At 41.4% G+C, this 15,866-nt stretch overlaps 1 protein-coding gene across 12 annotated transcripts in view; it reads right to left on the bottom strand.

Moving 5' to 3' along the window:
• LOC117266457 (cocaine- and amphetamine-regulated transcript protein-like) overlaps nucleotides 1-15,794 on the bottom strand; it is a 30,192-nt gene extending 14,398 nt beyond the window's left edge. For 3 of the 12 annotated variants that reach the window (XR_013492150.1, XR_013492153.1, XR_013492152.1), the window contains exons 1-4: nucleotides 15,226-15,794; nucleotides 10,729-12,714; nucleotides 2,645-2,752; nucleotides 2,483-2,517 (exon numbers count right to left, since the gene is read on the bottom strand). Coding sequence is in view for 3 of the 12 variants with exons in the window: in XM_078171364.1 (XP_078027490.1) it covers nucleotides 2,483-2,517; nucleotides 2,645-2,752; nucleotides 10,729-10,807 (222 nt within the window). In the remaining 9 variants the exon portion in view is untranslated. Of the gene's footprint in view, nucleotides 1-2,482; nucleotides 2,518-2,644; nucleotides 2,753-5,107; nucleotides 5,235-10,728; nucleotides 12,715-15,225 lie in introns of those variants that run through there. The other 9 variants (XM_033641678.2, XM_033641679.2, XR_013492151.1 and 6 more) reach the window with 8 other exon arrangements.
• Between the last annotated feature and the right edge of the window lie 72 nt (nucleotides 15,795-15,866).

The raw sequence follows: 15,866 nt of genomic DNA, 5'->3' as shown, positions 1-15,866 counted from the left end.
AAAGGATCAATTCAGTTTTGTCATATCCTCCCACACTTTCTGATCATTGCCTTATTAAATTTAGAGCTGACCTGCCCCACCGGCGGTCAAACCATATTGATACTTTTAGCAGCCGCCGTATTGATGACTCCACCATTTCCAAACTCGCTGGCCTGCTCCCGCACTCTCTTGCTACTCTGCCAGAGCAGTCTGTATCTCTTGATGACCTCACAAATGATTTTAATTCAATCTTAAGTGCCACGCTTGATTCCATTGCACCACTGCGCACAAAAACATGTCGCTCCAAAAAACACTCGTCCTGGTTCACTGACACCACGCGTACACAAAAACGCATATGCAGAAAGCTAGAACGTAAATGGCGCTCATCTAAGCTTGAGGTTTTCCGACTAGCTTGGAGTGACAGCCTTCAGGATTACAAACGTATGCTCTCTGCTAGAGCCTCTTATCTGTCATCTCTTATTAACACAAATAAAAATAACCCAAAATTCCTGTTCAACACTGTTGTAAACCTCACTCGCCAACCCTCTTCTGATACTAACTCTCCATTTACACCTGATGATTTTCTTGATTTCTTTAATGGCAAAATCTCCTGTATTAGAGATGAAATTAGCAGCCATCTACTTAATAAGTGTGTAAACCCATGACTATGACAGACTATGACACTCTCGCACTTCCAGACCATCTCTCTAGATGTGTTTTCTAAATTACTACTCTCATCTAAACCTACAACCTGTTTATTTGACCCTCTCCCAGCAAAACTAATTAAAGAACTCCTTCTGATTCTAGGCACCCCGCTACTCAACATTATTAACAGGTCCCTCTCATCTGGCATTGTCCCCATTTCTTTCAAATCAGCTGTAATCAAACCACTACTCAAAAAAACTACTTTTGATCCTGAAGTTCTGAACAACTTTAGACCAATCTCAAATCTCCCTTTCATCTCAAAAGTCCTTGAAAAAATAGTCTCCAGTCAACTTACTGATCACCTTTCACGCAATAGCCTCCTCGATCCTTTCAATCTGGTTTCAAGTCACTACATAGCACTGAGACTGCCCTCACAAAAATAACCAATGACCTTCTCCTTGCATCTGACTTCAATTCTTCTTCAATTCTCATTCTCCTGGATTTAAGTGCAGCTTTTGATACGGTCGATCATAACATCCTGCTAGATCGTCTGTCCAATCACGTAGGCATCCATGGTACTGCACTTTCCTGGTTACAATCCTATCTGAGTGACAGAAAGCACTGTGTCTCATATAAAAACACTACATCCATATCCTCCTTAGTGCAGTTTGGCATACCACAGGGATCTGTCTCAGGTCCCTTACTTTTTTTGTATATACTTACTGCCCCTTGGTGACATATTTCGTAGATTTGGCATTAACTACCATTGTTATTCCACTTACACCCGACAATCAATCCCAGTTTACAAATCTTGAATCCTGCTTATCTGCTGTTACTCACTGGATGTCACAACATTTTTTACGACTGAATGCCAACAAAACCGAACTACTAATCACAGGCCCAAGCACCCAACTACCGCTCCTCACTGACCTTAGTCTAAACATCGACAACTGTGTTGTCACCCCAAATTCAACAGTTAAAAACCTTGGTGTGACTCTTGATTCATCTCTGTCTTTCGATGCTCACATCAGGGAAATCACTCAGATAGCATTTTTGCATCTATGCAACATCTCAAAGATCCGTCCCCTGTTAAATACCTCAGATGCAGAAATCTTAGTTCACGCCTTTGTTTCATCAAGACTAGATTACTGCAATATCCTCCTCTCTGGCCTACCGCAGTGCAGCACAAACAAATTACAACTTGTTCAAAACGTAGCAGCCAGGATACTAACCAAAACCAGGAAATATGATCATATAACCCCAGCTTTAATCACTCTCCACTGGCTCCCGATCCAGTCCAGATCAGACTTCAAGCTGCTTTTACTCACCTACAAATCTCAACATGGCCTAGCACCCCCATACTTATCTGAACTAATCACTCCATATGTTCCAACATGTGCTCTCCGCTCACAAAATGGTAATTACCTCACAGTCCCCAAAGTTCACAAAAAATCAGCAGGTGGTAGAGCATTTTCCCACCGTGCCCCACTTCTCTGGAACCGGCTCCCCCAGTCAGTAAGGGATGCTGAATCCACTGATATCTTTAAATCGAGACTAAAAACCTATTTATTTTCCCAGGCATATGGCACAACTTGATAGCACTTTTTTATTTTAATTGTTTTTGTAAATAATTGTGCTTATTTGTAAATTGTATTTTTTTTCTATTTGTAATTTGTATTTTTCTAATGTATTTTTGTCTATGTGAACTGTAAAGTGTTTCAAGACCATGTTTATGGTGATTTTACAGTTTAAATAAAGCTGAATTAAAGCTGAAAGCTGAATTTCAAGACTGAAACAATGATTTTATGATGAAAACACATGTATTTGTCCTTTAACAAAACATTTGAATATTTCTCACCTTGTTGTGGACATGTTCTGGATATATCCCGGTCACTGCAAGACACAAGTACTGCTGTTAGTACCACGAGTACTGTGAATAATACTACTGTCAGTACTACTGCTGTCGATGCAGTACTGAGGACATTACAGTTACTGCACTGTGTTGGTCCTCTGCTCTCACCGTAGTAGTAGTCAAAGGTGGCGGTGTAGTCATAGTCTTCTGTCGCCGTCACTGTCTGGTAGTCGTAATCGGCAGTGGTTGTCTCTTCTTCATGGCTTCCTGCATCGCCTGTGGAGGTAAAGAAGAATCTCAAAACAGCAGCAGCAGAATGAGAAGAGGAACAAGTAAATCTGAGCTGGAGTTAAAGTGGATTTTTGGCTAACAGTTTCCCTCTGCATCCACTCTTTGTGCTAAGCTAGGCTAACAGTTTCCCCCTGCATCCACTCTTTGTGCTAAGCTAGGCTAACAGTTTCCCCCTACTTCCAGTCTTTGTGCTAAGCTAGGCTAAACAAAACATAAAGAAACCTTCCAAACTTCTTTTAAAATCTGGAAATTTTGTTTCTTTCTTGTTGTTTTTTTGGTAAAAACATGACAGAAAATAAAACATGACAAATGAAATTAAAAACATTTTGGTGTTTTGGCGAATTTGGTTGTGCGGTATTTCAGATTTTAATACTATTTAAACATTTAGATGTCAGATGAGCAACGCCCCGCAGTGATGGAGTAGGCTACTTTTACTCCACTACTGTACTTTAGCGGTATTTTGAATATTTCTATTTCAGGATACTTTATATTTCTAATTTACCACAGTTTATTTTTGTGTATTTGTGATATTTTGTTATCATTTTTCATTCAGACAACAACAGTCTGTGTACGAGAAGGAAACTGTGAAAATATGAAAATTGAAATAATGTTTAGTGACAAGAAGGTTTTTTTTTTTTTTTTTTTTTTTACATTTTCCAGAAAAAGCTTAAACGTTTTGCATCAGACGTTTGAGACGTTTCTGTGTTGCTGCATGTTCATGAGTCCTGTGGGCCTTGTTGGTCATGTGATGTACTTCCTGTTTCAAACTGATTCAGAGGACAGTGATGTGTTCAGGAGACTTCAAGGCGTTTTAAAACCGCCCATGAAAAGTCTCCACTTTGTTTTGTTTCAGAGTTCTGGGGACACTTTTGGACAAAAATGTTAAAATTTCAGGAATAAAGTTGTAATATTGTCAGAATTAAATCAGTTTTATTAGAAAAGTCCAGAATTTCATGAGAATTTTCATATTTGTGTCAGTTTGAATTAACAAGTGAGTTCAGTTGTTTGAGCTTCATGAAATTATTTAAGCTCTTGTACTTATTATAATTATAATTATTATTAATATGAGGTAAAGTTTTACACAGAATCACAATTAAGAGAAAATGGGAATATATTTTTAGTATTGAGGATACTCAGATCATAACTACATGTTAAGAAGAAAATGGGAAATTGATCAAATTGATAAAATGTAAAATAATTTTACTTTTGACATTTTAAATACATTTTGATTATATTACTTCTTATTATTACTTTCACTAAAAGCGCATTCACACCAGGATAGTCCCGGGGACTTGGTTTGTTTGGGCGGGGAATGCCGAAAAAATTTCACACCTTCATTTGGTTCGGTTCACTTTCACACTGCACTTTTTGAAGCGGACCAAATTGCCTGGACAACATCACGTAGTTACAACAGCTGCTTGTTTGGGGGCGGTATTGCCCGAAACGACCACTGACCAGGAAGAAAAAAAGGATGAGGAAGAAGAAAAAAAACAAAACAATTGAGCAACACCAAATTTATGCATTACTAAAAATGCACTGCGCTTTACGTCACTTCCTCTCTTTGGTTCACTTCATCTCTTTGGTTCGCTGGATAGTCCGTTTGTATTTCCCACTGTCAGTGAACCGAACCAGGGTTCACTTGCAAGTGAACTGAGACCACCAGTTTACAAGTGGACCAGGGTTCGCTCGTTTGGTCCGCACCAGAGTTCAAATGAGCGTTCACACCACTTCAAACGAGCTGAACTATCCGTGGAAGCGGACCTGGATTCATTTAAAGTGGACCAAATAGTGCCAGTGTGAATGCGCCTTTATTAAAACACGTGAGTAGACTTCTTCTTCGAGCTTTGGTGGACTGAATGATCCTTCGTACTTCTGACCTTATGATATGTATTATTATATTTCACAATAACACCCTGAATGTGCCATCAGCAGACAGCGTGATGTGATGGGAGATAAAATCTGAGAGTTCAGTTCAGGTTTCACCAAAAAACAAAACATAAGAAAACAAAAACCACGTCTACAGTTAATCAGTAACACCAATCTTTAACTTCATCTTCAGGCCATAGAAAACTGCAGCAGCGTCTCTGATGAGTGAACACTTTCCGTCAGTTTGTGTGACACAAGTTTGGCTTCAGCTCTCACCTATGAACACCTGAAGCTGTTCTGACTCTGAGCTGAGGAATCACAGGACATAAACAGACAGGCTGAAACATGTCGAGACTCGCCTGCAGTCTGAACTCAGGGACTCCCAGCACAAAGCAGAGTCTGAATCACCAACACTTTTTTTTTTTTTTTACTTCATACATATGTGTGTCCATGTATTTAATAGTATGAACGTACCGCCTCTGCAGAAAGGTGTGAAACTGCGAGACTCCAAACTTTATGTTTCTGGTGAAAGAGAAGAAATCAGAAAAGAGAAGTGTCTGGCAGCGGGTCTTTATCTGTGTATAACATCCTACATTTTGAGGTAAAGATGTTGAAATCAACAGTTTTATTTTATCATGTGAAACACAGACAGAGACACAGACAGATGTGCGGATGTCCCTGTGAATCATCAGTAACGATGAACTGCAGAGCTCAGTAAAAAAATGAAGGCTCTTGTTTCAGCAGGCTTTTGTCTCTGTGTTGTTTTGATATTTTGGTGACAGAGTGTGACAAAGACGAGGAAGAAGAGGGGCAGCTGTGTTCCCTGTTTGATCTAATTCAACCGATAAGCTTTCATGATTTAGCACAGAAAGAATCTGTTTCACAATTTTGTTACTGAAACACTTCATTATCGGATATCAAGAAGATTTTACACTGTGACGCAAACAGTTTCCCCCGCTCCAGTCTTTGTGCCAAGCTAGGCTAACAGTTTCCCCCTTGCCTCCAGTCTTGGTGCTAAGCTAGGCTAACAGTTTCCCCCTGCTCCAGTCTTTGTGCCAAGCTAGGCTAACAGTTTCCCCCTTCTTCCAGTCTTTGTGCTAAGCTAGGCTAACAGTTTCCCCCCTGCTCCAGTCTTTGTGCCAAGCTAGGCTAACAGTGTCCCCCTGCTTCCAGTCTTTGTGCTAAGCTAGGCTAACAGTTACCTCCCGCCTTAGGTCTTCATGCTAAGCTAGGCTAACAGTTTCCCCCTGCTTCCAATCATTGTGCTAAGCTAGGCTAACAGTGTCCCCCTGCTTCCAGTCTTTGTGCTAAGCTAGGCTAACAGTTACCTCCTGCCTTAGGTCTTCATACTAAGCTAGGCTAACAGTTTCCCCCTGCTTCCAATCATTGTGCCAAGCTAGGCTAACAGTGTCCCCCTGCTTCCAGTCTTTGTGCTAAGCTAGGTTAACAGTTACTTCCTGCCTTAGGTCTTCATGCTAAGCTAGACCTACAGTTTCCCCCTTCTTCCAGTCTTTGTGCTAAGCTAGGCTAACAGTTTCCCCTCTGCTCCAGTCTTTGTGCCAAGCTAGGCTAACAGTGTCCCCCTGCTTCCAGTCTTTGTGCTAAGCTAGGCTAACAGTTACCTCCCGCCTTAGGTCTTCATGCTAAGCTAGGCTAACAGTTTCCCCCTGCTTCCAATCATTGTGCCAAGCTAGGCTAACAGTGTCCCCCTGCTTCCAGTCTTTGTGCTAAGCTAGGTTAACAGTTACCTCCTGCCTTAGGTCTTCATGCTAAGCTAGACCTACAGTTTCCCCCTGCCTCTAGTCTTTGTGCTAAGCTATCTTTAGCTCAGCAGGTATGAGGAAAGTTTATTGTGTAGCTTAATAGTATTGATTAATACTTTTATGTCACAAGTATGATTACAGATTGATGCTGATCTTTAGAATATTCACAGTAACAAATAATATCATGCAGCAGTCTGAGTCAACTGAAACACCTGAAGAGTGAGATATATGTAGGCTAAATAGTGAAAGTAAAAGAAACATAGGACAACTGCACTTTAATGTGCTCAACAAGATGCCCCTAAATCCTACCCACTGGACCTACAGTGAAACTAAAACCACGCAGATGAGATGTTCAACAACTTCATCTTTCATTTCTGCTTCTAAACTGTTCTGAGGAAATAAACGTCAAACATGAAGAGAAACTAGAAGCTTTTTACTCTGAAGGGCTGTGACTGTGATGTATGGGGTGCCATTTGTAAAGTGGCTCATGCTGAAAATAGCATCAACATTTTGCCACATTTAGCTTCAAACAATGTTTAAAAAAGTGTTGTGAATTTTTTAACGTCACCTGTGCTGACAGGAAGGAAATCAATCCAGTCAGTCTGAAATTTAAAGTATGTAATAATATAACTATTATTTCATTCTGTAAACAGAATTCCAAACAAAGAAGATTTCTTTTCCCAAATCTAACATTTCAAACAATATAAACTTTATCTGTAATTTCAGGTGCAAACATGAAAACTTGGTTAAAGTTTAGGAAAAACTGATTTCTTTGATGTGGAGTAAGTTCTTTTTCAAGGTCAGGGGACCTTCATGGTCATGGTTACAGTAAAAATCACTTGTTTGAAAATGAACCAATTCAGTGTTTTTACTGGTTCTAATCACCTGGTCAGTTTGTTTTGGAGAGGAAGGAGACCTCTGCGGATAATTCGGCTCCAAGTAAAAACCTCCTGAACAATGAACACTGAAGGAATTCTAATCTGGAGAAGTTTCAGCTGGTTGCAATCTGCAGTTCGTGAACTATCAATCAATCAATCAATTTTATTTATAAAGCCCAATATCACAAATCACAATTTGCCTCACAGGGCTTTACAGCAAACAACATCCCTCTGTCCTTATGACCCTCACAGCGGATAAGGAAAAAGACAAGGTTCCGGAGTAACGTTACCCAGAGTCGGAAGGTTGTTTGGTGACATGTTACAGAACTTCTTCACTGTCCTCTAGAACACTTTTAGTGGACCCCTAGAGCCCCTTAAGGGGCCTTTAAATCATTTTGATGATGACTACGACCACCTAAAACATCTCTAGAACCTCTTCACTGGCCTAGAACGCACTCAAGAGACTTTAAAAACCTCTTGATGACCACTAGAACCTAAAACATCTCTCAAACTTTCTCACTGACGTCTAAGACAACTTTATGGATCCCCATAGCCCCTTAAGGAACCTTTAGCACCTTGATAACCACTAGATCCTAAAACATCTCTGAAACTTACTTATTGACCCCTAGAATCATCCTATGAATTCCTAGAGCCTCTTGAGGACCCTTAAACAAGAACCTAAAACATTTTTTGAACATCCTAACTGACCTCTAGAACCATTTTAAGTATTCTGAGAGCCCTTTAAGGACCTTTAAACCCATCTTGGTGACCACTAGAACCACCTACAACATCTTCAGAACATATTCATTGAACTAGTACCCCCTTAAGGGCATTTTACAGCCTACTTAACGACCACTAGAACCTAAAACGCTAGAATTTCTTCACTGACATTGGCTACGGTTACATGATAGCTTCTCATTCGGAATGAAATAAATCTGAATGAAATATTCGGAATTAAAGTTTTTCCAGGTAGTTTACATGGGAAATATTCATTCCGAATGAGGGTTTACATGGGAGATCAGTTCAATCGCCTTTATTCAGGTCTGCGCAAGGTTTGGGGCAGGGAAACCAGGGAAGGTTTCTGATTGGATAGGGGGCGGGGCGGATGTTACATGTTTACGTTTACCAGAAGAAAACACTGTATAGTCCTCACTCCGGATAACAAGATGCTTGACGACACTGTTCTTAGTGCCTTTTTCGGGCGTGTTTTGCTTATATTCTTGAAGCCGCAGTACGACAACAACCTTGTTCTGCTAATGCTTCGTCTGTTGAGGAGGAGAAGGGAGGTAGAAGGTCAAAGAAGGGAGGTAGAAGACTGTGCTGTGGCGAATGGAAACCAGTGAGTGCAACAAGTCCGACTGCTCTATCTCAGCCCGTTGCTATGCAGCCCGTTGCTATGCGCGCTATATACGTCATCGCGCCAGAAGGGCAAGGAAACGAGCATGCGCAGAAAGACCGGAATGAATTTAAAGAGGAATGAGTGTATACATGCACACAAAATTCTTTCATTCGGAATGACAAACGGAATAAACCACCCCCTTTAATTGGATTTAATTTTCAATCGGAATGACCGTTTACATGACCACTTTTAATCGGAATGGCCTTTCATTCCGATTAAAAGTGGAATTAAACTGTGGATGTAAACGTACTGACTGAGAACTGTTTTATGGTTCCATAGAAACCCCTTAGGAACCTTGAAAACATAAGCACCCATAGAACTGCTCATGGGACCTTTAAAAGTTTCTTGACCACAAGAACCACCTAAATCATCTCTAGAACTTCCTTGCTGACCTCCATAATCCTTTTAAGGATCCCCAGAAACTCTTAAGGGACCTTTAAAACCTTTTTGATGACCACGGGATCCACCTAAAACATCTCTAGAACTTCCTCGCTGACCTCTAGAAGCCTTTTAAGGATCCTTTAGAGCCCCTTAATGAACCTTTAAACCCTTTTTGATAACCACTAGAGCCACCTAAAACATCTCAAGAATATCTTGACTGACCTAGAACCCTCTTAAGGGCATCTTAAAGCTTCTTGATGACTACTAGAACCACTTAAAACAACTCCAGAACCTCTCATCTGACCTCTAGAATCCTTAAGTGCGACTTTTAAAAGCTTCTCCATGACCACTAGAACCACCTAAAACATCTCCAGAACCTTCTAACAGACCACAACAATGCCCTTAAGGACCCATAGAACTGCTCATGGGACCTTTAAAGGTTTCTTGATGACCACTACAACTACCTAAAACATCTCTAGAACTTCCTCACTGACCTTTATAACCCCTTTAAGGATCCTTAGAAACTCTTAAGGGACCTTTCTAATCTTCTTGATGACCACTAGAACCACCTAAAACATATCCAGTGTCCTAACTGACCTAGAACCCTCTCAAGGGATGTTTCAATCTTTATGACAACCACTACCACCAGAACCACCTACCTACCAAACCTCTTCACTGACCTAGAACCCTCTATAGGGGCCTTTAAAACCTTCATGATGATCTCTAGAACCACCTAGAACATCTCTAGAACGGATTTACTAACTTACAAACCTCTTAAGGGACCTTTATAACCTTCATGATGACCATGAAAACAACCTAAAAATCTCTAGAACCTCCTCACTGACCACAAGAACGCCCTTAAGAATCCCTGTTACCCCTCAAGGGATTTTTCATACTTTCTTGATGAACCTCCTCACTGACCACAAAAAAACCCTTAAGGATTGCCAGAACCCCTCAAGGGACCTTTAAAACCTCCTTGATGGTCACTAGACCCACCTAAAACATCTCTAGAACCGATTTACTAACTTGCAAACCTCTTAAGGGACCTTTATAACCTTCATGATGACCATGAAAACAACCTAAAAATCTCTAGAACCTCCTCACTGACCACAAGAACGCCCTTAAGAATCCCTGTTACCCCTCAAGGGATTTTTCATACTTTCTTGATGAACCTCCTCACTGACCACAAAAAAACCCTTAAGGATTGCCAGAACCCCTCAAGGGACCTTTAAAACCTCCTTGATGGTCACTAGACCCACCTAAAACATCTCTAGAACCTCTTTTCTGACCTATGTACCTATTATTAACCATGGGTACTCTACATTCAGCACTCAGCTAGTTCAGGAGGATGTGTGCACTGAGGTTAATGCTAACATTAGCTGTTGATGGTCAGAGTCTGTCTGCTTGGTTAATCACAATGTGCCATTTTCTGTTCCCATTCCGTCAGTGGAGCTGCTGTGTAACAAAACTAAAGTAATAAGTGATGTAACGCAGTACTGTTACTGATGAGTAATTAGTAAAGTAATATAACTACTTTATCAATGAGTGATGTCATCATAGTAACACTTGGGATATTTAGTTTGAGTGAGACAGGAGTAGTTTAAAAAAACAACAGTGGGTCAGAACAAACCATTACCAGGATCAATGAGTGTGATGAGGTGTGAGGTCACTCACCACAGCAGGACGACAGCATCAGAGCGAACCAGAGGCAGAGAGACAGCATCACGTTCATCTTGGACGAGAGACAAAACATGACTGAGACAGAGACAGACAGCAGTGGGTGTGTCCTCTCACACACTGCCTCTCAGTTCAGTTAACCCTTTAACCAACTGAGCCTCAAGTTGTTCACATTTATTCAAACACTTTATTTTAAATTCTAGAGGAGGGAACCTAAATGTGTCAGACTAAACTGAGGGTTTAAAAAGCAAATGCACACATACACAGATAGATAATTAAGTAAATCCTGACATGAAGTTGTGGAGCTCTGCTGGAGGGCAGAACAGAGTTCTTCAGAGATCATTTGGTGTTTTGATAATGGAGAACACATAACCCTTACCATGCTTAACCACCTAAAGGACCAAGAAATGTCCCACAGAACAACTAGAACCACCTCAATGACCAGTACGATGTCCCCAAGAACCACTAGAACCTTGTAAGTGACCATTAGATCCTCCTGAAGTATCTGTAGAGCCTCTAAAACAGGAGAACATGTGTTTTTCATTTTAAGAAAAGGAGAGTCTGAAGGGTTAAAAAGAAAAAACATCAGCAAGAAAGTGAAACTTCAACAGGACAAATCCTGACGTGCCGAGTGTGTTTGTGTGAGTGTGTGTGAGTGTGTTACCTTTGACAGAAATGAAACCGGAGACGTTTCAGTTACATGTTGTCCATCTTCACAGCTGGAACACCACCAGGACACTGTGTGTCATACTTTGTCACATAAAAATGTTGAGGAGTTAATTTCAAATTAATTCGTAGGCACACACAATATATGAAATGTATCATGAATATAAATTAAGACATTATGATGTGCTGTATAAAAAATACATTTAAAGGCATACTTCAGATTTTTTGAAATGGGGTTGTATGAGGTACTTATCCATAGTCCGTGTATACAAGGTAAAATTACTGTTTGGAGATGCAAGTTGTGTGCAAAGAGGCTGTTATGTTTGTCAAAGCCAGACTCCATTGAGAAAAACAGTGATTTAACGAGCTGCTGGTCTACCGCTGCCTCTATCAGTTAGTTTGTTGTGTTATTGTGTTGCTTTGGCATCTTAAAGGGTAAGTTCGGATTCACCAAAGTCACACATTAACACAACCTAACACACTGATCGAGGCAGCAGTAGACCAGCAGGTCCTGTGTTCAGCAAGCTACAATTACTGTTTTTGTCAATGGAGTCTGGTGGCTTTGACGAGAGCATCAATGGGAAACTCTTTTTGGTGACCTCAGAATTGCGTCTCTGCTTTATGCAGATGATGTGGTTCTCTTGGCTTCATCACAACGTGTCCTCAAGCAGGAACTGGGGCGGGTTGCAACCGAGTGTGAAGCTGTCAGGATGAGAGTCAGCACCTCCAAGTCTGAGGCCGTGGTTCTCCGGAAAATGGTAGATTGCCTCCTCTGGGGTGGAAGCGAGGAAGTTTAAGTATCTCGGGTTCTGCTTCACGAGTGAGGGTAGAATGGAGCGTGAGATGGATCGGCAGTTTGGTGCGGCATCTGCAGTGATGGACCATCATGTTGAAGAGAGAGCTGAGCCAGAAGGTGAAGCTTTTGATTTACTGGTCCATCTACGTCACAACCCTCACGGGGATACAAGCGACCAAAATGAGTTTCCTCTGAGGGGTGTCTGGGCTCAGCCTTAGAGATAGGGTGAGGAGCTCGGACAGAGGGAGCTTGGAGTAGAGCCGCTGCTCCTTCATGTCAAAAGTGGCCAGTTGAGGTTGTTCAGGCATCTGATCAGGATCGTCCTGGGCGCCTTCTGTTAGAGGTTTTCCAGGCACACCCCACTGGTAGGAGGCCCCGGGGCAGACCCAGAACACGCTGGAGGGATTACATATCTCGTCCGACCTGGGAACATCTTGGGGTCCCCCAGGAGGAGCTGGGAAGCGTCGCTGGGGAGAGGAACATCTGGAATACTTTCTCGGCTTGCTGCCCCTGCAACCTGGCTATGGATAAACGATTGAAAATGGATGGATGGGAAACTGAAACAGCTTTGTCATTGGAAAGGGCTGTCTGACAGTAAAATGAATCAGTGAAAATACTCTCAATATAGGCAAGCATACACCAAAACTGTTACTGATTGTTGTTGATATTTGATGTGTATTAGGGGAACACTTTGTACTGAATGCAAACACTTACAACTTTTTTTTAATTGAAGTTTAGTTTAGCTTTTGTTAATCTGTTAAATGAGTCATGGGTTTATATAAAGTAGACGTAGTGTTCTTTTGCAAGCATTGTCTGCAGGACCTTTAAACCAATCAGAAGGCTTCATTCAACTCAGAGATGGTTCAAGTTATTTTAGAAGACAACACTTTATCTGCAGTTTCATTATTATTGTTATTATTATGTTGTATTTTATGCTTCAGTGTCAAATATCGCTTGTCATTTTATAGACTGAATCACGGTGATGTTGCGCTAACAACAATTACTTCCAGGTAGACAACTGGCAGTTGATTTTTACTGCAAGGATATGTAAAATCAACAAACTTGTTTATTTATTGTAATTTTCAGCAATAACTGAGCTTTTGTAAGTGGCTAAAATGAGCAAATAAAGGCAGAATTTGCCTTTGCGTTTTATGTTGAGGCTCGAGGGTTTTCTACCCGGACGTTTATATGAATAAACACTGTGATTTGGCCTAAAGCTGTTTGATTTACTGTATGTTGTGTACATGTAAAACAGGAGTAACTGTTGCCACAGTAACAATATACAGAAATCCAGTCAGGGGTCAGGCTGACAGGTCAGACTGAGTGTTTAACTCTCAGCAACACATTAACGTTGATTTAGACTCCCACTGTTCGCAGTGACAACTCCCAGCATGCCACAGGGCAGCAGAGGGGCAATGAGGGGGGATGATGGATCGACCTGCCTGTCAGGAATTCTTCCTGCTGAGAAACTATGTGCGTGTGTGTGTGTGACTCTGGTTTCTCCATGAAAATCTTAAATTTAATGCATTATTCCTTTTTTTCTTACACATATGTTATATATAGAGTAAACTATACTATATGTACATACTTACATAGAAATTTATATCATCCATACACACAGTTAAACACATTACAACTGAAAAATTATATTGTTATTGTTATTACAGTTAATTGGTCGGGGAAACTGAAGTTGTTCCAGGTTGATAGTATCTTAAGGGTCCTGTAAGAGGCCCTTGAATATTCTCAAGGACCTTCCTTGACTCAATTAACTAACAGAGACTGAATTATCAACACAGTTACTTCAGTTAGCTGCAGTTTAAAGTGTCCACATTTTGAAATGTAGCTGGCGCCTGACAGCCAATCAGAGAGCAAGATTATCTGTTGCTAAAGTAAGAAACAATAAAACCATTCTGTGAAAATCTCACTGACTGTTCAAGGTGGGAATACTGTGCTGTTATGTTGCCTCACCGTGCTGCATATAAGGTACAATTGTAGAGTAACAGAGTTGTCTCGCCTTTAAGCCGCCATGGGAGGTAGTGGCGGTGGTGTCTGTATAAACAGGAAAGCCAACAGGATGGGACCATGGTTGGTACAGGTGCGATGTTTTGACGTCTTGTTATGTGCGAGACCCACCGCTGGAGATTCAAAAATTACAGTAGCTGTTAGCAGTTAGTGACTAACTCAAATAAGTAGAACAGCGGGTGTCAATGACCACAAATTTGGAAAACAATGAGATTCACAAACTCCTTACCCTCTGAGCAGAGGACAAGATCAGCCGCCATATTACAGGGACAGTAAATGATTGTTATTGCAACGTTATACCTTTGTTATTGTTTATAAAGCGCTGTTGATGTGTATGGTATATGTCACACTAGAAGCCGATGCTGTTGTGTTACATGTCAAGACGTGAAGACTTTGTAGCGTTCCTGTAATGTGATCTCTGTGTAAAAAGGGCTACTGTTCAACTGTCCTGATGTCCTGTTGTCACGGCGATGTCACAGACAATCTGATGATGTCATGATGTCCCATCGAATACTGTGGTTGATCAGATCAACCTGAACACATCGGGGTGAAGCGTCGCCGTCGTAACCAGGCTGGACGTCTGAAGCTGATTGGCTGTGTGCCCGGCAGTAAAAGCTGCTGATGAACGTGGGAACGAGGTTGAGCTGTGACCTTTGACCCCTGTGTGAGGCTCACTCTGAATCTGAAAGGTTACACTGACTGTTTGCGTTTCCCATTAATTGTAGCACAGGGTCCCATACTGAGGTGTGTGGAGCCTCCAGGGACAAACAGCTGAAGTGTGTAGGAACAGTGATAGGAGGGTTACTTTAGAAATGTAATTGATTACAAGTAACCCTTTAAAAATGTAATAAGTAATGTTACTATTTTAATGACTTCATCAAAGTAATGTAACCTATCACATTTGATTACCTAATGAATGTTTTAAACTGGGTACTAAAGCTGAAAAATGTCAGATCTAAGCTGTGGTAAAAGAAGGCGTTCCTACACTGCCAAAAAGATGCAAAGCAGACCTGGTGCAGTTGGTCCTGGGTTCCTCCTGGTGCAGCGGGCCCTGGGTTCCTCCTGGTGCAGTTGGTCCTGGGTTCCTCCTGGTGCGGTGGGCCCTGGGTTCCTCCTGGTGCAGTTGGTCCTGGGTTCCTCCTGGTGCAGTGGGCCCTGGGTTCCTCCTGGTGCAGTGGGCCCTGGGTTCCTCCTGGTGCAGTGGGCCCTGGGTTCCTCCTGGTGCGGCTGGCCCTGGGTTCCTCCTGGTGCAGGTCAATGCCCGGCCTCATGTGTCCAGAGTGTGTAGTTAGTTACATGATTGATCTGATCAAATATTAGTCTCATACAAACATCTAACTATGACTCTGATTATATGCAGTTCAAACTGTAAATATGATGAGTTTATTTTATTCTACACACACTGACAGTCTATCTACCACACATTATATTTACATCAAAATTCTTCATAAACAGGCTGATACTTTCAGTAATAATGAATAGTAAATACATCTGTAGATAATCCTAGAAACCTCACTGAAACCTGAGCTTTGATTTTCTGTTTTCTTGTTCCTTGTTTGTTTCCTGCTGGTTTCTCCATCAGCTGCTGAAAGTTACTGGAGGGCGGGGGGATCTGTTTAATGTTTAGAGACAATAAGGAAGTGGACTCTGA

The sequence above is a fragment of the Epinephelus lanceolatus genome, chromosome 10 (genome assembly GCF_041903045.1).
Source record: "Epinephelus lanceolatus isolate andai-2023 chromosome 10, ASM4190304v1, whole genome shotgun sequence".
NCBI lineage: Eukaryota > Metazoa > Chordata > Actinopteri > Perciformes > Serranidae > Epinephelus > Epinephelus lanceolatus.
Note: the sequence above shows the minus strand (reverse complement) of the source record. Positions and strands in the feature narration are given on the sequence as shown.